The 21,421-nt window shown below is 40.1% G+C and overlaps 3 protein-coding genes across 4 annotated transcripts; 2 read left to right on the forward strand and 1 right to left on the reverse strand.

The window, feature by feature from the left end:
• The first annotated feature begins 12,174 nt into the window (after positions 1 to 12,174).
• Positions 12,175 to 16,928, forward strand: LOC122655898 (glycine-rich cell wall structural protein 2-like). The gene is made up of 2 exons (XM_043850278.1): positions 12,175 to 12,193; positions 16,311 to 16,928. The coding sequence occupies exon 2, from the start codon at positions 16,361 to 16,363 to the stop codon at positions 16,853 to 16,855; it is 495 nt and encodes a 164-aa protein (XP_043706213.1). The 5' UTR covers positions 12,175 to 12,193; positions 16,311 to 16,360; the 3' UTR covers positions 16,856 to 16,928.
• LOC122655899 (putative per-hexamer repeat protein 5) lies at positions 12,200 to 12,737 on the forward strand. 2 transcript variants are annotated; one of them, XM_043850280.1, is made up of 2 exons: positions 12,200 to 12,525; positions 12,568 to 12,737. In XM_043850280.1, the coding sequence occupies exons 1-2, from the start codon at positions 12,228 to 12,230 to the stop codon at positions 12,717 to 12,719; spliced, it is 450 nt and encodes a 149-aa protein (XP_043706215.1). In that variant the 5' UTR covers positions 12,200 to 12,227; the 3' UTR covers positions 12,720 to 12,737. The 2 variants fall into 2 exon arrangements, with proteins under 2 accessions (XP_043706215.1, XP_043706214.1); XM_043850279.1 differs by having other exon boundaries at positions 12,200 to 12,734.
• Positions 16,929 to 17,250: 322 nt separating the features above from the next.
• LOC122655897 (pentatricopeptide repeat-containing protein At1g66345, mitochondrial) lies at positions 17,251 to 19,010 on the reverse strand. The gene has a single exon (XM_043850277.1). It carries the CDS (start codon positions 18,974 to 18,976, stop codon positions 17,291 to 17,293), a length of 1,686 nt encoding a protein of 561 aa, XP_043706212.1. The 5' UTR covers positions 18,977 to 19,010; the 3' UTR covers positions 17,251 to 17,290.
• Positions 19,011 to 21,421: the final 2,411 nt, after the last annotated feature.

Genomic DNA, 21,421 nt, shown 5'->3' on the forward strand with positions numbered 1-21,421 from the left:
TTAAAACTAAGATATTTCCACTTAAGGGCACCTAATAATAGATATAACAATTAATTTCTTGAAAAAATATTTTTCTTACAGTTAAATCCCCCCACTTTACAATATCACATAATGATCCTAAGAGGATGGAGTTTATTAATGTCACCATTCCAGTCAATCAAAATGTCATACTCAGAGAATTTGAACCATTGACTGGATATAAAAATTTATTTAAAACCTTTATAAAATAGTAATTACTAATACATAATAAGAATTAAAAGCCTTTTTAAATAAATTTTTTTTTTTTTTTTTTTTTGGGGTAAACCCTTTTTAAATAATTCGCAAAGCATGCCACTAGTATTGGAATTTCGTCAAAAAACGAACAAACATATTCTATCATGATATTCATCTTATACCGGAAGTGGTTTTCTTATCGAGCATCTCTTTCGTCTACAGGTAAATACTATAAATTCAATGCATTGATAAATAGTCTATTGGCATCAATCGTTGGTACATCAACACCTATAATACATAATTGCAATGATAATGTATTTTCAGGTCCAAAGACTAATAATAAATTATTATTGAGAACCTTGTTCTTAAACAACTAACAATAATCTATTAATTCAAGATTCTCATTTGATCGATCCAATCGAATGTACACACATATGTATACTTAAACTAATCATAAACTATTATTGAGAATCTTGTTTCAAAACAACTGACAGTAGTCCATTAACGATTCTCATGTAATCCAATCCTATAGAAACACGTAATACTCACATTTGTGTTTGATATCATCAATCATTTTTTTGGTAATGATATATCAGTCTCGAGAACACACAGTATGACAACCATATGAACAAAATGCCCAATTCTGTACCAAATTGTGAATAATTTTAGATATAAACCTAAGGACAACCAATTGCCCAATAATATCATGATAATTAATTATTAAATTGAGTTTGATAGACACACGAATCCAACACAATTCTCTTAATTTGTTAAGTGGGCCTCTTGATAATTCCCAACTTGTTTGTAGCATTGTACTGAATCTAGCTAGCACCCAAATGTGATATGGTAGGGGAAAAAAAAGTGATGTAATCATATAAATCATTTGTTCCCCTCAAAACCTACAAAACCTAATCAATCATGAACAAACAATCAAGTATATCGATTGATGCCTTGATGTGCATAAGATGTCACACCCCTATCCCGACAAGGGATAGAATACAATATCAGGGTATGATTGGGGTGACACGCGTCATCCCACCTCACCGCCAGGATCTCGATGCAGTGGCCAACTCACAGTCATAAACCAATATTAAAATACAATAATATCAGAGTACGAAAGACAAAGGAATATTACATTCCAAGACAGGTCAGAGTTTGCGAAAGCGTAAATGAAATGATTATAAGATGTTCATTGGCTAATGATAATAAGTAACATAGTTACAAAATTCCTATGACCATCAAGTAGCTACCAAAAAGGTAAAACATAAAAGTTTATACAAAGCACAATGCTCTAAAATAATAATAAAATGGGAACGATCCCAAGTAACAAGACAACCCGTAGGCACAATCATCATGGGCAACCATGGCCATGATCCTCGTCACGGTCTCGGCTCCCAGAATCATCCGCATCCAAATCTAAAAAGAATGTGTACACGGGGTTAGCTCCACCGAGCTAGTGAGAGAGAAAAGGAGATGCACAATCACACAATCACAAATAGTCCATGGTGCATGCTATTATTAATTCATTTACCACCTAACACACAATGCTAAGTCAATGGGTATATGCTACGCAATAACTCTGGGAAACATTGTGGATCCTTCCATTCTCACCACAATGCAACCTCAATTATTACTATGGAGCCCGCGCCGTCGTAGTCATCACCACCCGCAGGCGACCCGATAACCATTACTACCCCGGCCTGGCCTCTCTAACTCTCCACAGGCGGTGCTCGGCTACCCAACACCTAAACCCCCGTTGGTAAGGGTCGTAGCATAGGAATGAGCCTAACCACGATATACTTTATGAATCCTATCGTGTTGAGAGGTACATCCGGTGTGTCAACGCCCCATTCCATCTAACACCGGTACCAAGACAACACGGCGCATACAGCAAGAATGAGATGCAATATACAATTCCACGTATCACGGGGTTCCGGTGCCAGATTTCCCAAGACCGTAACCCAACATAAATCCATATCATCCAAATCATCATCATCGAATAAGAATAAATGCAAATATGCAATCATGCTTGAATGATAATGTCACAATATAATTCATAAATGCATGAATAAGCAATAGTAAACAAGCTCAAACAGTCACCCAAACCCACTCACCAATTACTTCAAATGGAATTTGTATAAGCGCAACGATTCCCGCTCAAAATCACCCCATTGCACATATGTTGGCGCCTATGGAAGTGAATAAGAGTGTGAGAGAGTGTAGGGGAGGCCTCATAGAGAAACCCCACCGTTTACATAAGTTATAAGCCTTAAAAGCTGCATCGGAGGCAACGTCGGACTCAGCGAGGCTTGCCTCCGACCTTGCCTCCGACCTTCCTGCAGGCTCGGGACACATCGGAGGCAAACATCGGACTCACGCAGTCTTGCCTCCGATGCAACCCAAGTGTGATTTCAAGGTCTTTAAAGCCGGGTTGTCCCATTTGGTTCTCTAAGCCTCAAGGGACAAGGGAGGGGTGTCTTGGAGTCTATTTGGGTCTTAGAAACACCCAACATTCAAAGATTTAAGGGGGTTTAAAGGATCAAAAGCTCAAAAATCCAGATTTGGGGTTTTCTTTGGTGGTTGAAGCTTTAGAATCAAATAGATTCACAGAAGAGGTCAAAATAGAGGTCTTTATAAGATTGTAATGAAAATAGGAAAGCATCCTACAAGGGAAACTACACATGACTCGAGCTAACCCTTTGGGTTTCCAAAAAGAAATCCCCATCTTGGGGCTGCAACCAAAGAACCACCCAAGCTCAAACGAGCAAGGGGGAAGAGAGAAAATGGGGAAAAGGGCACTTGGCTTACCTGGTTTGAGGTACACACGATGTACCCTCTTTAAAGCTCCAAACCCAGCAGCTGCTTCCTTCTTCTTCTTCCCTTCCTTCTCCTTCTTCTCCTCCTTGCCGCCTCCTCTCTTCATAACTCCCTTCTCAAGCACGGTTAGGTTAGGTTAGGTAGAAATGAGCCAAGACTAATGAATAGTCCTACCTACCTCTCTCTTATAGAAAACCACTATTAATGGCCTGTTTGGATAAGGCCTCATAGTGTACCCTAGGGTCTATTTGGGTAGGGTCAAACATGGCAGGGCGCCAATAGTACCTTAGCCACAGGTCTCACCCACAAGGGTCCTTATTAGCAGCATTGGATGCGGGGTCGGAGGCGCCCAATAACCTTGCCTCCGATGCGAGTAGGAAGGTGGTTCCCACCATAAGAGGTCAGGGCCTTTGGACCACACTTCGAGGGCTTTGAGAGGGCAGTAAGCACACAATAAAATTTGGTCAACTACTTACCCCGACACGTCAAGGGGCAACCTCCATGGTCCCGACTAGTTTCCATAGGCAACCTCGTACTATGGTCAATATAATCGGGTTTGACCACCAAGGTGAGAACAACTCACCGGCATACGTGGTAGTGATAACTACACGTCACGGGAAGAATTAATAATTAATTATACTCCGGAGTGCGGGTATAACATTCTCCCCACCTTACAAGAAATTTCGTCCCCGAAATTTGAGGCGACTAGGGTCTCAGTGATAAGGGCTGTTGGATAACAACATCCCAAGTCACCCACATCTTAAACTAAGTCAAAGGTCGGGTCAAGATGAGGCGGTGCCTACATGTCACAACAAGTCGGTTCCACAATTCTCTTTTCCTTACAGGTCAAATTACCACAGGGGTGTGGTTCACAATAACCCTAGGAAAACAGGGTTCCAACTACTAAGTTAAGTCTCAAGGAACAAAGGTTCCCTAGATCTTCCGCACGGTGATACCACTCTAGCCTTCACTACTCGGTCATTCTTGGGTTACAGGATTTAACTCGTCCATGACCCAACATAGGGTTTACATTCCAAGGCTTTCACATCCTGGTTGTCTCATTACCTAACCCAACTTTAGAATGATTTGGAATATTGATGGAATCTCCTATTGTTCACTCCAGACGGAGGGAACGCATTTGGTGATCCATTACCCCATTCATATCTCGTCGTTGGAGAAGGTCTTGTTACATCCTTTAGTTTTAACTTTCACAATCTTTAAACCTACTACGCTTATCCCACAAGGAAGAGTCCACATCAGTCCTCTTTGAGAACCAATAACCCTTTAATAGTTTTGGTCCAAGTCAACTCTTCAAGCAGGTCTCAATAAATTAACCTACTCGGTCATTAAATTCATTATTCATTACCCTAAGGTTTGGTCAACCAAGGTCAGGGCTCCAACTAGTTTCACAGCAAGGTCGAGGTAAGTCATACTTGTAGTACCAGAGAATCACTCTAGTCACACAAGTCCAAGGTTCTAAGGGATATCTATATATATATATATATATATATATATTTATCACACCAATATGTAGGCATAGATTCAATAATTACATTCAAATCCCTATGGACATATCTGTCATCTAGGTCAATCCACCAGAACAAGAAGTTCTCAGTGACGGTTCGCTAAGTCCTTTCTTTGGAAAGTCGAATCACGGTGTAGGACTTTCTCTATGAGTCTAAACAAGGTTTGGATGGACCAAGTAAAGTCCAAATAGAGTCATCACTAGCTTGAGGTGTTATGAGTGACTTCCAAATACACGTGACCTTCATGGCTTACTCAAATAAACAGCCCAAACCAGCCTATTACTTTCCTTTCCTAGTACCTACCCACATGTGTTTAGATTCTACGCACCCCCTTAAGGGTCTCTACCCGCATAGATTTAGGTTTTCCTATCCATAAGGTTTGAGTCCTTACATTCATAGGGTCTAAGGATCTTCATCCTTAAGGGTAACTCTTCTCCTTTTAGGTAAGAGAGGAGTCACGTGTTACCAATGCCTGCTAGTTCTTATTAGCTGGCCCGATCGGTACAAGTCCTAACCTCTTTCAATTTTTAGGTATTAACTAGACTCATGTGGTCCCCACAAATGGGTCACACAACAGGGTGTCCGATCTAGGGTATAGGCACAAGATCATCACATATAGGTGTGGTCAAAAGGTCTCCAAAATAGGCTCAAAATCTTAAAAGAAATCGGGTGGACTCACAAGCGACGGCATTCCGGTGCGTTCGTGACTCCTCCGTGAAAATAGGTAGAGCGGATTAACGGGCGGATGTGGAATGCAAATCCGTTCATTCGTCCGGTCTCGAAGTCTCAAAGGCAGAGAGAGTTGAAGTCAAACGGATCTACGAATGGATGTGTGAGTGTGGATCTTCGTTGATCCGCATACAGCTTTAAAATGATAATTTCGAGTTTTGTGCAGAGCGGATTCACGACAAGTGGATCCGTTCGCTTTTGTTCGTAGAATTTTAACAAAACAGAGCCACGAGTTTTAAAACGCATTTTTGGCTCCAAAGAAAAGGACATAACGCGAGGAGAAAAAGCTCTCTGGGGACTTTCGCTCAAGCTCCCCTTAGGTGGTTTTCTTGTAATCCTAAGCCTCAAGGTTCAACTCTCGAGTTGTTCAAGATATGGCTTTCTTCCCATTCCTACTTTCTCTTTCTTGGATTTGGGATGAATCATCTCAAGTTGTGATCATGTCTTGATTTTGCTTGTAATCCCATGGCCATGTACACCAAATTCATACCAAACCGATTGGCGAAACTAGGGTTTTTAGGTGTAAATCAAGTCCTATTTGATCGATGACACTAAGTTGTTGGATCCTTGTTTGATTATTGCATCTTTTATAAATTTTCAAGTCTTTGCAAGCATTTTAGAGATTGTTGCTATGTTTATTAAGTCTAGTTGAATTTTACTAGGATTATGTTCAGGTTTTGATTGTGGTAAAGTTCTCAATTCACAATATTCGGGAAAACTCTCCAAGTTCAAATCTAATTCTTTTACTTGCCATAAAATCTCATAGAAAATTATCACATTGTCTTATCTTCAAACATATTTTCTTGTATACATGATTGTTGATAAAATCCTTAAAATCTTTCCTCTTCTCTTTTGCCATATTTGATTCGGTCTTACTAGATAGGGCTTAGCTTACATTCTACGAGTTGTCACAAACCATATTTACTTGTTTCCTAAGATTAAAACTTCCAACCACAAAATCTGAAAATTTTCTTTGAAGTCCAAGGCATGCTCCATGATTGAATAAACCTATTTCTTGCTTGAACCCACTGTTTTGTATAAAATATTACTTTCTAGGCATAATATGGCCATTAACCTCTATCATGTATGATTGCATTCACATAGTGGCCATGCATTCCTTTTTCCCCAACTTCTTAGATCACAATTTGATAAAAAATCAGAAATTTCTAGCCTAAGAATCCTGCTTGTAATTTAATTTGCTTTGAAAGAAAAAATCAAGGGCTAGGTTTTAAACCTCATAACCTTACATTGATCATCTACTCAGGCCTTAGCATTCAAGGTATTAATTTGCTATCTACTTGGCTTTTGGCTGCGGGTTAAAACAATCAATGGCTCCAAGAACACGACATGCATGCGTTGAACAAATTGCACCAACCGTCCTAGATCCACTATGGTTCCAAAAGATAGAGGACCAAGAACTTTACCGAGACTACTTCGCCTGCAATTATAATGGAAGGGCGGGATGTAGTGTTGGATGATCTCAAGCTTACAAGGTGGGGCAGAGATTTGTGGCATTGGGGTGGACCAACATTCTCAACCTTCCGAACCATACTACTTGAAACTCATTCGCCATTTCTATACAAATCGGACGCCGAGAACCCGGCATACAAAATTATCGGGTTGTCTCATATGTCAAGGGGGTTCCTATAGCCTTCACGCGCACAGTTGGTCGGCGTTATCAACATGTCCATTGGAGGAGCAAAGACCTATTGTTCACCTAGAAGGAATCCCTATACCTTCATCAGTGGGAGGTATTGACATTCGACGACCATCGGCGGCTGAACTGCGAGTGGTGGATGGCTTCGATGAGGTCACGAAGCAACTCTTCGACCGCACTCGGCGCCTAGAGGGTATCGAGAGAGGGGTAGATGACATCAACACCTTTCTTGGTCGCAATGGTGGCGGTGGTGCAAATGACTATCCCAACTTTCTCTCAACAAATTGAAGTTATCCTGGATCAGTTCTTCTAGTTCTTGTCTTAGGATGAACAACTGGGAACTTTTAGAAATGGTAGACTTGTATATTTAATCTGAGATAACCATAATCAAAAGTTTCGAATTGGAACAAATGGGGTCTTGCATTCTGAGTTGGGAAAGGCACAGTTATGCCCAAACAGAGAATCTGAAACAATTATAGTGTTTAGATTGGTATCTTTTGATTGAGCAGGATGGAGTCATATATTTTTATTGGAATAGATGAAATCATGAATGTTGAAATAGGAAGGATATGATTGCCTCTCAAGAAAATTTGGAACAATTTGATATTTGTAATTAATCTTATATGTATCTCTATGTATTTACTTAATTCTTTATTGTTTAATTCATTGTTGGTAATTGTGGGTGATTATAATTGATTCATTATTATTTATGAATTTTAACATATAGTTGCCCATCTATGACCTACTTAAAACTCAACCAAGCAATTACATAGTTGTAGCTTAATGTTACCTATGGTTCAAGTCCTAAGTTCCATGTTATCTATTATCTTCTAAGTCCTTGTTTCACTACAATCGTCTTCTCCTATGTCCGCACACAATCATTTATGTTCTTGAAGATTTTTAATTTAGAACCTAATTGTGGAGAGTAAATCAAGAGTCCGCAAGATGTGGTTGGTGCGAGCATCATGGCTCGATACCATGTTGTCACACCCTATCCCGACAAGGGATAGAATACAATATCGGGTATGATTGGGGTGACACGCGTCATCCCACCTCACCGCCAGATCTCGTGCGATGCAACTCACGGTCATAAACCAATATTAAAATACAATAATATCGAGTACGAAAGACAAAGGAATATTACATTCCAAGACAGTCGAGTTTGCAAAGCGTAAATGAAATGATTATAAGATGTTCATTGGCTAATGATAATAAGTAACATAGTTACAAAATTCCTATGACCATCAAGTAGCTACCAAAAAGGTAAAACATAAAAGTTTATACAAAGCACAATGCTCTAAAATAATAATAAAATGGGAACGATCCCAAGTAACAAGACAACCCGTAGGCACAATCATCATGGGCAACCATGGCCATGATCCTCGATCCGGCTCTCGGCTCCACAAGTAATCATCCGCATCCAAATCTAAAAAGAATGTGTACACGGGGTTAGCTCCACCGAGCTAGTGAGAGAGAAAAGGGGATGCACAATCACACAATCACAAATAGTCCATGGTGCATGCTATTATTAATTCATTTACCACCTAACACACAATGCTAAGTCAATGGGTATATGCTACTCGCAATAACCTCGGGAGACATTGTGGATCCTTCCATTCTCACCACAATGCAACCTCAATTATTACTATGGAGCCCGCGCCGGTCGTAGTCATCACCACCCCAGGAAGGCGACCCGATAACCATTACTACCCCTGGCCGGCCTCTCTAACTCTCCACAGCAAGCAGTGCTCCGGCTACCCAACACCTAAACCCCTGTTGGTAAGGGTCGTAGCATAGGGAACTGAGCCTAACCACGGATATACTTTATGAATCCTATCGTGTTGAGAGGTACATCCGGGTGTGTCAACGTCCCATTCCATCTAACACCGGTACCAAGACAACAGCGCAGATACAGCAAGAATGAGATGCAATATACAATTCCATCGTACACGGGGTTCCGGTGCAGTACTTCCCAAGACCGTAACCCAACATAAATCCATATCATCCAAATCATCATCATCGAATAAGAATAAATGCAAATATGCAATCATGCTTGAATGATAATGTCACAATATAATTCATAAATGCATGAATAAGCAATAGTAAACAAGCTCAAACACCACCCAAACCCACTCACCAATTACTTCAAATGGAATTTGTATAAGCGCAACGATTCCCGCTCAAAATCACCCCATTGCACATATGTTGGCGCCTATGGAAGTGAATAAGAGTGTGAGAGAGTGTAGGGAGGCCTCATAGAGAAACCCCACCGTTTACATAAGTTATAAGCCTTAAAACGCATCGGAGGCAACGTCGGACTCAAGAGCTTGCCTCCGACCTTGCCTCCGACCTTCCCCTGCAGCTCGGGACACATCGGAGGCAAACATCGGACTCACGCAGTCTTGCCTCCGATGCAACCCAAGTGTGATTTCAAGGTCTTTAAAAGCCCGGGTTGTCCCATTTGGTTCTCTAAGCCTCAAGGGACAAGGGAGGGGTGTCTTGGAGTCTATTTGGGTCTTAGAAACACCCAACATTCAAAGATTTAAGGGGTTTAAAGGATCAAAAGCTCAAAAATCCAGATTTGGGGTTTTCTTTGGTGGTTGAAGCTTTAGAATCAAATAGATTCAGCAAGAGGTCAAAATAGAGGTCTTTATAAGATTGTAATGAAAATAGGAAAGCATCCTACAAGGGAAACTACACATGACTCGAGCTAACCCTTTGGGTTTCAAAAGAAATCCCCATCTTGGGGCTGCAACCAAAGAACCACCCAAGCTCAAACGAGCAAGGGGGAAGAGAGAAAAATGGGGGAAAAGGGCACTTGGCTTACCCGGTTTGAGGTACACACGATGTACCCTCTTTAAAGCTCCAAACCCAGCAGCCGTTTCCTTCTTCTTCTTCCCTTCCTTCTCCTTCTTCTCCTCCTTGCCGCCTCCTCTCTTCATAACTCCCTTCTCAAGCACGGTTAGGTTAGGTTAGGTAGAAATGAGCCAAGACTAATGAATAGTCCTACCTACCTCTCTCTTATAGAAAACCACTATTAATGGCTTTGTTTGGATAAGGCCTCATAGTGTACCCTAGGTCTATTTGGGTAGGGTCAAACATGGCAGGGCGCCAATAGTACCTTAGCCACAGTGGTCTCACCCACAAGGGTCCTTATTAGCGCATTGGATGCGGTGGTCGGAGGACCAATAACCTTGCCTCCGATGCGAGTAGGAAGGTGGTTCCCACCATAAGAGGTCGGGGCCTTTGGACCACACTTCGAGGGCTTTGAGAGGCGTAAGCACACAATAAAATTTGGTCAACTACTTACCCCGACACGTCAAGGGGCAACCTCCATGGTCCCGACTAGTTTCCATAGGCAACCTCGTACTATGGTCAATATAACTGGGTTTGACCACCAGTGAGAACAACTCACCGGCATACGTGGTAGTGATAACTACACGTCACGGGGAAGAATTAATAATTAATTATACTCCCGGGGTGCGGGTATAACATAAGATGTCTGTTCTGATGGTTTTTGGGTTGTGGGTTTTGCGTAGTTCTCTGATATTGGGTCGTTTTATTTCAAGGGGTGACGTTTTATACAGCCCTAAGGGCCTTATGGGAGGAGAAGAGAGAGGACAATGGCTGAAATATATATTATATATACCTTAGAGAGAGGGGCGGGAGAGGGGTGTGGAGAGGGCAGGAGGGGTGCAAGAGGGAGAAGAGTGCAGGGAGAGGGGGAACCAAAGGGGAGGGGGATAGGGAAGGAAGCTAGAGCCAGAGAGGGAAGGGAGTGGGAAGCCAGAGGAGCTGGTGGAGGGGATCGAGAGGAAGCTAGTGTCGGAGCCGTTGGAGAGTGAGGGAGGGAAATGTAGTCTCTCTACAAGATTTCATTAGGAGTGAATTTATAAATTCTACCCCTCCACCTCAACCCACCAGAACGATTTAGGAGGAGAGATAAAAATATAGTGAAGTTAACTACTTCACTCTTCGTAGTGACAAGATTCTATTAAGAGTGATTAATTTTATAAGTTCTGCTTTTCCACCTCAACTCATCGGAATGATTCATGTGGGTAGATAAAAATATAAAGACAAATTTTTGTTGTTACCCAAGTTGTAGGAATATTGTTCCTGTTACCCGAATCACAGCCAAAAAAATGGAATCACAAAGGGTAGTTTGAAAAATATTATAGCTTAAGAGGATATTTATGAACCTTAAGGGAAAGTGAATTATTCCATTTCTTTGGCTACAAACCTAAGTAGCAACAGGAACATTCCAACAACCTAGATAGCAGCAAAAATATTTCCGATAAAATATAATGAAGTGAATGTACTACTTTACTCTTCATAGGGACAAATTAAATTCCATTAAGAGTTTTCAGTCTAATCCATCCACATTAATCTTTATCCATTGAATGATTAGAATTGCAGTGAATTGCCACAGCAATCTTCCACTAGTCTGATGGACCGGTGAGAAAACAAAAAAAACAAAAAAAAAACTTAGTAGGTAACGGGGCCATAAAATTGTCATAAACCTCTATATATCAATCAAACTGTCATATGACACATCAGCTCTGCATTATATAAAATTTGAAACCACAGCATTAGTCAAGAAATACAATGGTGACCACAAACAGATGCCATTAGAGTTTGCCAAAAAGCAAGCCTAAGCGTGTATAGCAGCAGTATATGCAATTGGGTAAACCCAGTTCCATGTGGCCGGCCACAAGGTCAACAATCCTCACAGATGCCATTAGAGTTTTCCAAAAACCATGCGCGCTCTGATGCTCCCCACTATATTTAGTGGGTTGGTTCCAAAGGGTCCAAGGGCTGGCACCAATCTCAAACGTGTCGAATGCCTAAGGAATATTGCAGCAAAAAGCCTCTCTCCACTATGGCCTCAACCAAACTCAGCCTTCAGCTGGAACAATCTGCACCACAACCTCTGTCCAACCGGGAACCCCACTAATTAAGGATCATTAATAATAATAATAATAATAATAGCTAATGCATCAAATCTAGAACCCCTTGTAGACTTATACCATGCATTGCATTGCATTGCATGAATCTTCCACTAAGCACCCACCAACCTCGATCCGATCACCTCTTCATACACAATTATAAATACTCGATTCCCACCATCTCTTCCTTCATCTCACAAGAAACACTAACAGCAGCTAAACAGATTTCTCTCTCTCTCTCTCTCACATTCTTCTCTTTTATTCCCTCTGACAAAAAGCCTCTCTCTTTCAGCTTCCTTTTTAACTGTTTTGAGTTTATTAACACAGCTAGCTAGAGAGATGGCTGGCTTGAAGTCCCTGACTCTCTTTGCATTCCTACTACTTGTTCTGTCTTCTATTGTTGCTGAGAGCCGAGTAGCAAGGCAGGACTTGGGATTAGACTTGGGTGGTGTGGGAGTTGGAACTGGTGTTGGTATTGGCCTTGGCTTAGGTGGTAGTGGCTCAGGCTCAGGCTCTGGTTCTGGGTCTGGTTCTGGTTCTGGTGCTGGGTCGTCAGCAGGTTCTTCTGCCGGTTCAGGTGCTGGCTCAGGTGCTGGGTCCTCCGCTGGGTCTGGGGCTGGTTCAGAATCTGGTAGTGGTCAAGGACGTGGAGCTGGATCTGGTTCAGGCTCTGGTGAAGGCCAAGGCCAAGGTCAAGGAGAAGGGTCTGGTACTGGATATGGTGAGGGCTACGGGGAGGGGCATGGGGAGGGCAGCGGTTCAGGAAATGGGTCTGGTTATGGTGCAGGTCGTGGGTCTGGGTCGGGTTATGGAAGTGGGCGTGGAAAGTGAGCAATTTGAGATTTATGTTATAGTACTAGAAATTGGTAATTAAGGTCACCATTTTGTATATATAAAATAAGGTGATAACTGGATCTCCAGTGTAGTTCATCCCTATGTATATATAGTTATTAGAGTAATTGCTTAAGAGTGCGAAGAGTTGAAGCAGATGATAGAAAAATGTTGGTTCTCAAGTAAACTGTTATGTTTTCTCTTCTGTCTGAAACTCTGATTAAATAATATGTTATCTTTCTTACTCTCCACAGTTGCCATCTCTCAATTCTATAATTGGAAAAACGGGTTTTGATTGGACCATCGTCCTAGTTGGACACAAAATTTTGGAAAATCTGATCAAGAATCGTGTAGAACGACTAGGTCAAGGAAAAAAGATGATGAGATTTGATCATAAATAATTTGAGTCAAATAAGAGTCAGTATTTTTACCTGAGTCATGATAGACTTGACGAGTTTGATCGTTATTAAAAAAACCATAAATCTGATTCACTTAGAAACTAACTTGAGTAAAATAGTAAATCCATATTCTAAAACAATAAGAAACCCTCAACTCCTTGTCTCCCTTCTCTTATTCAATGGTATAAACTCAAAACGCACAAATATATGTGTTTCCTTGATTTTTTTTTTTTCATTTTTTTACTAATTTATACATATTTATTACATTAAAGTCACCAGGGTATTTTTTTTATGAAAAATGAGTTCAATCAGAAAACTAGGTTTAAAAACTATGCTCAGTTCAAGCTTCAAAATTGGTTTTTTTTTTTTTTTTTTTTTGGGGGGGGGGGGGGGGGGGTGTAAAAGCTTTTCTTCAATTACTAAGAAGTAAGTCCACCTATGAAGTGATTATATGATTAGATTTTTGGATCATCATTACGCTCGCACCCTCTTACAAGGTTGAAACTACTTTTCTATTTGACAATGTGAACATATCTGAACATATGTGAAGAAAAACTCAGATCGATTTTTTTTTTTTTTTTTTGGGTGCAAAAATAATGTACAAGGATCATAAATTCATCCATCAAATAAGATTATCTCAATTGCATTACGGATTGTTTGTGACGTTGATGAATGCTTATTTTAGGATCGATTAAGGAAAAACTCTATCTTTAGGCCTAGGAGATTTCCCGCCATCTCGACGTTGCTAGAGATCATTCAGGTGAAATGAATAAAATGCCCTTGAAAGAGAAACATAGTCAAAAAATACATCTAACTAACCTCAGAGGCCACCCAAAATATCCAACTAATATAATTAATATATAGTTTCATTAGTTTCTGAGGTATTATAAATACTAATAAATGCAACCATGCATGATCATTTATGATGATGATGATATTATGATATAGTAACATTTTGATGGAAGTTTTGGCAAGTTTGAAAGTTTAGACCAAGTATGAAGTCCTTAGATAGTACTCTCATTAAACCCTAATCTACAACATGAGAATGAGAGTGGAGAGTAGCTATTATAGCCTTCCTCTTAAGTTGTAGACACCTTCCCAACTTTTGGCGAAAGTACTCAAAAGTGCCCTTTCCATAAAATAAATAATAATTATAGTTTTGCAATGAGAAAAATAAGATAATGTTTTTTACTAATAAATAAAACATTTTCAAATTCTTTTCAAATGGGTAGTTTGTAGATACGCATACATTTACATAGTTGTCAAGTTACTGGTAATTGAATATTAGTCAGTAAGGTCAACACTCAACGTTCACGAGGTCTATTCATGGGAATGATCATAGAGAGACTAGTCTTCATGTCTCTCATAGTCGGGGCAATTTTGATTTGCACCTCTCAAACCCAGCACAACCCAATAATTCACATTTAAGCACATAATGCATCATGATAGTTGCGGTCAAGCCAAGAACTACAAAGTGGCTCATTCGAATTATAATCTACAAAACCAGTCCACTAATCCAGTAAACCAAAAGCAATAGTACCAATAAATTAATTTTATAAACCACAAAATATAACACATGCCACATATATAAGAAATAAAAATATAAATCTTCAATAATGATGTGTAAAATAATACAAAATGTATTTGTGTTGGGTCACATTTTCCCAATATAGTGGTGAGAAAGTTTCACACTTGGGTGAGTGACTCCCTTAGAAACCCTAGAACTAGAAACCCTAGAACTAAGTGGTCCTCTCTAATCCTTGAGTTATGTGGTCTTTTCTGAATCGTTATCACCTCTAATTCCTGCCTGCTCCAATGTCCTCCAATTCCTCACATAGGAGCGGAAATGACCACCTTATCCCCTGCCCGAACACACTGCCCAAGGTGTGGTAGGGTGGTCATTTCTGCTCCTATGTGAGGGATTGGAGGGAATTGGAGCGGACAGCGAATTGGAGGTGATAAAAATTCGTCTTTCTTGATCCTTATTATCTTGTACTTGATTCCTCATTTTGTAATATTATTCTCTCCATTTCCTACTTTCTTGTGCAATTTCACTTTGAGCGGCATTATGTTCTATCATTTAGTAGCAGAATTAATCAAAGCTAACTGATAAGTGTGTGAAAAGGATATTTTATATCCTATGAAGCTACTGGCATTTGGATTCAAATGCTCTTTTATATTCTGTAGTATAAGAATGATATTTCTATCATTTAGTTTTACTGGATCAGTGGATACTTATACTGTCATATTATGTAGATGCTGAGCAGCCATTTTTTTTTGTGTGCAAAAAGGGTAGGTTGGAGCCATTCCCTGAGGGTCATGCCTTTGCAAAGAAAAATAATAGTATGAGTTTTCAATGATATTGCTTAGATATGTGTGTTGTTTGATTGTTGTATGAGTTTTTTTAATTATTTTGAATCACTATCAATAGAGAATAGAGTTACAGTCACTTGCCTGCATACCTTTCTTAGATTGATTACAAAGAAAAAACTCTCGCTACAAATTAATAACGAAACCCTATAAAAGTAATTTATCAAAATACTCATATAATCTTAAATTTTTTTCCTCAGTGCCTCATCCCAATAGTTAACATTTTTTTTTTTATAAAAAAACCTGGTTGACCACAAGTCGTTGGGATAAGGTTCCTATGGTTATCATTGCATCAATTATCTAGTTATTTGTCAAAAAGCAAGCATAAGCGTGTATAGCTAGCAGTATATGCATGTGGGTAAAGCCCAGTTCCGTGTGGCACTAAAACCCAACCATGCTCCACTATATAGTGGGTTGGTTCCATGGGGTGGCACCAACCTTGGACGTGTCGAACGTCTAATGAATATTGCAGCAAAATTTACTCACATTAAGCCTTCTGGAACAATCTGCACCACAAGCTCTGTCCAACCAGGAGCTCCACTAAGAAACAAAAATAGTTAATGTAATTAATCGAGAATTCTCGAAAACCTTGTAGGCTTATACTATGAATCCTCCACTTCAGCCCCACTAGGTTTCGAGCACTAAGCACCCACTAACCTCACCTCTCCATACACAATTATAAATAACTCGATTCCCCTCATCTCTTCTTCTCACAAGAAACTCTTAACATCAGCTAATTAAGCACATTGATCTCTCTCACACTCTCTCTCTCTCTCTTATTCCCTCTCACAATCCTTTCTTTTAGCTTCCCTTTAAGCTAATTAAGAGTTTGTTACCATATCTGTTTTGAGTTTATCAACACAAGATAGAGAGATGGCTCACTTGAAGTCACTGCCTCTCTTTGCATTGCTACTTGTTCTGTCTTCTATTGTTGCTGAGAGCCGAGTAGCAAGGAAGGACTTGGGATTAGATTTAGGGGGTGTGGGAGTTGGAATTGGTGCTGGTATTGGTCTTGGCTTAGGTGGCAGTGGGTCAGGCTCTGGCTCTGGCTCTGGCTCTGGTTCTGGTTCTGGTTCTGGTTCTGGTGCTGGATCAGGTGCTGGGTCATCAGCCGGTTCAGGTGCTGGTTCCTCGGCTGCGTCCGGGGCTGGTTCAGGCTCTGGTCGTGGTCAAGGACGTGGAACTGGATCTGGTTCAGGCTCTGGTGAAGGCCAAGGCCAAGGACAAGGACAAGGACAAGGGTCTGGTTCTGGATATGGTGAGGGCTACGGGGAGGGGCGTGGCGACGGTAGCGGTTCAGGAAATGGATCTGGTTATGGTGAAGGTCGTGGTTATGGATCGGGTTATGGTAGTGGGCATGGAAAGTGAGGCAATATGATTATGTGATATAGTATATATAGAAATTGGTAAGGTCACCATTTGGTATATAAAATAATAAGGTGATAGCGAGATGCCCAGTGTTGCTAGCTCAGTAATTGCTTGTAAGAGTCCACCAAGAGCTGGAGCAGATGAATTGGTTCCCAAATAAACTCTCTTCTCTTCTATCAGAATAAATAATATGCTTACTTTGTTACTCTCCATGAGTGCCATGAGCCATCTCTCAATTCAAGTCTTTTGTTTTTTGTTAGAAAAAATTTTAAAAAAAAACCTCTCCAATTCCCTAAAGCAACATGAAAGCAATTCAACTTGAAGGGTAAGACTATTAGAGATCATTTATAACTGGTTTAGAATCAACATCAATTGATCTTTAATATCAAATCCTCTCCAATGCCATGTTTGCCTTTCTCTATGGCACTAGCATTACTAATTTTTTCTGTCTAACACCCTAGAAATATGATTATTAGGCTTCAAATCTTTCCTTAGCATCTCATTGTAAAGGTGAAGAGCCCTTTTTATGTCACCCTTCTCACAGTAGCCACTTATTACTGTTTCAAACATATAGACAGTTGGGATCAATGACCTGCCATCCATAACAGCCAAATACTTCTCTGCTTCTGTCAACTTTCCGCATTGGCATAGGCTTCTAATCAAAGAAGCATAAGCATTTAAACCAGGAGACAGGGCTCTGTATTCCATCTCATAATACAACTTGAGAACTTCTTGGAATTTACCCTGTTTGCCAAACCCATCAATAAGATGAGAATATGTGACCTCATCAGGAAGAAAGCCTCTATTTAACACAACAGTCAAGATCGCATTTGCCTGATTCACATTCCCTGTTTGACAGAGCTTTTCCACCATTTCATTGAAGGCAACAAGACTAGGTAAGAATCCTCCCTTTATCATATCTTGACAGAATCTTAAACTTTCCTCCATTTTGCCTGCTTTCGTACATCCTTGGATGAGGAAATCAAAAGTCTCATTGTATGGCTTCACCCCTATAGTTTCCATTTCTTGCATCAGCTGTGCTGCTTTGTCAATCATTCCCTCCTTGCAGTGAGCACCTATGAGCAAAGTATAAAGGAAAGGATTTACACGGAAACCCCTCTTGAGCATTTCCTCAAATGGGTCCTGTATAGATTTCAGATTTCCCATTTTCCACTTTGCATATATAATCAAAGAGTAAGCTATGTCATCAAGGATCATGTTTTTCTGCAACATCCTCTTCAGTAGCAAGATTCCTTCTTCAATTCTTCCCGATTCAAAAATCCTATAGACAAGAGAGGTATTAACAATCACCGCAGGATGGCATCCCTTCCCATGGATTCTATCCAAAATTTCTAAAAACTTTGACAGCTCCCCTTCTTTGCAGAGTGCACTAATCAGTATCTTGAATGTAGTTTCATTTGGGTATGTTCTCTTTCTAATCATGTATTCATAAATGTCCCATACCAATGGGGTTCGATCAGATCTTTGGACAACATGGATCAAAGTGTTGAAACTTATAAGACTGATTGAAAATCCCTTTTCTTCCAAGTAGCGGCAAACCTCAAAAGCCGTTTCAAACATCCTCAATCTGGAATAAGTTTGAATCAGGAAATCAAACAGGAATGGACCAGAATGAGTAATCTGATAAGTAGCAAGAAGAGACTCTACAATCTGAAATCCCGACAAGCCATCTTCTGTATTCTTTCTAACAATTGATTCTAACAGAGCTTGTGCATCGACAAGCATCGAGGCTCGAACCAAAATTTGAACTGTAATGCAGTATGCGTGCATCCCATGCTTGAAATTCTTCCTTCGAGCAGACCAATGGAAGAAATTCAGAGCCCGTTTTGCTTCGGTTGGCTCCTTCAATTCCAGCAATACTTTCTCGACAATTGAACAGTTCAATTCAATTGAATCGAACTTCTTGCTCAAAGTATCCCAATTCAAACCTCTCCTTAACGAATCACAGACTGTGCTGACAACTTGACTGCTCTTTTGTTCTTCTGTTCCTGTATGGATTAATCGATCCATTTGCCATAAACACGGTTGAACACGAAAATGACAGATAGAATTCTTCGCTGCCAAGACAAAACTCTGACCAACACGAAGTGGAAAACCCATTTTTGATTCTCTAGAAGATCTTCCTCAGACTTTCTTCAAGCCGTGACTGTAAATTTCATTTCAGTGGGCATTTCTGTCTGGTCCCAAAAGTTTAAAAAAAATTCGGTATTTCGGCTTTTCAGTGAACTGTCTCGATCAATACAATTGCATCCAAAATTCGGTATTTCAACCTTTTGCTAATAGTGGTCCACAGAGTGAGAGAGAGAGAGAGTGCAAAGATTACAGATTTGCGGTTCAGGCCAAGGAAGACGACGACAGGGTCTGAAGAAGGGTCGGGGTTTTGAAATCGCTTTTCAATTTAGGGCAGCAATTGGATGATTCAAAGTTGGACGATGATATTTATACTGAGGCAGGAATCTACAAACCAGCCAGTGTTTAGGTTGCGTTTGGTTGCGTAAGTCTATAGATTTTAATTATATGGAATCGTGAGTCTAAATTAAGAAAACCGTTTGGTTGTCCAACTTTTCTCACATATTACTATTACTAAGTGACACCTGGAATAGGGTACCAGGATGGGATTATAATCCTCTCCATTTCCCTATAGCACAGTAGTGTGGCAGTGCTAGTGTGAATGTCTAACATGTGACAGCTTGAACATCCAACGGTCTGAACTCAACATAGTCATTGAGCTTGAAACATCGGATGTTTGAGTTGCCACGTATCATACATCCACACTAGCACTGCCGCATTGCCGAGCTATAGGGAATTGGAGAGGATAATTTTCCACTGGGATGACCTACCAACATGGTCAAGCCTCTTCAAATGTGCCCCTTGAGCTCCAAATTTCAATAATACCCTTTCTCACGAAAAAGTCTTAGATTTTGACTCTTTTCTATCTGATTTTATTCAGATTACAGTAACAACCTCTAATTACATTGCCATTCAATTTGCTCTGCCCTGCATTGCAAGGTGTTAAGCCAATTCAATGTTCTCTACCAATTAAGCCAATGTTAGCAATGAACATGTATGTAGAGGTGATCTCCCTTTTAATTTTCTTCATTCTTCTTGATCATTGATTTGACATACTATTAAAAGGGTCTAGAAGCAAATATCTTTGATTGTCAAATGTTGATTTTTTTCATGTTACCTAAATTATATTTTTTTTGGGAAAATATCCAAATAATAATTTAACAGGCACGGAAATGGAATAATTCACTTCCTCTTTGGGTTCATAAATACCCTCCTAGGTTTTAGTATTTTCTAAAATACCCTTCAAGATCCCATTTCCTTGCTGCCAACCTTGTAGTAGAAACATTCCAGCAAAATTTCGTCAATAATTATGACTCTAGATTATAGATGCTTCTTTCACCGTGTATTGCGAAAAAATTTTCCTCAAAAATTTTTCAAAATAAAACCTCCTATGGACCAGCAAGGCTTGGTTGGTTGTCTGGGAAAGGTAGTGCAGACCTATTAGCGAATAGACTATCGACTCCTAGTTTCCAAAAGGCTCGCTCTTTAGGGAATGCAACTAGGGCACAACCCTTCAGAGGTCTCTGAACTTAATTTCACACAGGCTCAACTCAATTCCCCTTTGTGTCTTGACTCTTAACACCCTACCCCCCCCAAAAAAAAAAAAAAAGAAGAAAAAACACTCAACCGGGTGTTTTCTCCTTTGTGATGTAAACGCCCACTATGATCCCAGTTTAAACTTTTTTTTTTTCAACCGGTTTTTCCGTTTCCTCTTCTTCCTCCCTTAACTAATTTAAATTCATGCACGTCAGTTCTTTTCCATTTATAGGTCATTTAGATGTCGAGATATTACATTTTGAGAGAGAAAAACACTCAACATTAATATGTTAAAAAAGGGAGAGGGTTCCCTAACACTAATATGGAGAGGAATCTTCATGCTGCACCAATGGTTGTACTGGAAAAGATATCGTTGACATTGCGGCGCCAACATATTAAGAGCATGAGAAAGAAAATAATGAAAAAAACTCAAAAGAAAATTGCATGCGATAATTTTTCCGATGTTAAATTTGAAAATTCACTCCTTGGCTTCATTACCAATGAATTTTTTTTTTTTTTGGGGTAGGAAATAGACTTATTTATTGAAGCGAGTCCAGTGCAAGGAGTCTGAGTTACAAAGATCACAAATCCAAGGAGTGGAAGGTGGCCATATAGTCTCACTCGCAAGAGACAAGGTCTTCCGAGCTAGGGAGTCAGCCACGCTGTTAATCTCCCTAGAAATGTGGTTGAAAACACAACTACGAAAATGGGGCACCATAAACTTGATATCCTTAACAACCTGATTCACCTCGACAGGGGGAGGAGAAGAGGTGTTTAATAAGATGGATATCAATTCTTTACAATCAGTCTCCACTTGCACATGATCAAAGCCCTCTGAAATACACCACAACAACCCTTCAGGAACAGCCATAGCCTCACCTTGAAGAACAGAAGCAAACAAGATAGGCTTTGAAATGGCCAGCTGAACCTCCATGTTGA

This window comes from Telopea speciosissima, chromosome 3 (assembly GCF_018873765.1).
Source record: "Telopea speciosissima isolate NSW1024214 ecotype Mountain lineage chromosome 3, Tspe_v1, whole genome shotgun sequence".
Lineage (NCBI taxonomy): Eukaryota > Viridiplantae > Streptophyta > Magnoliopsida > Proteales > Proteaceae > Telopea > Telopea speciosissima.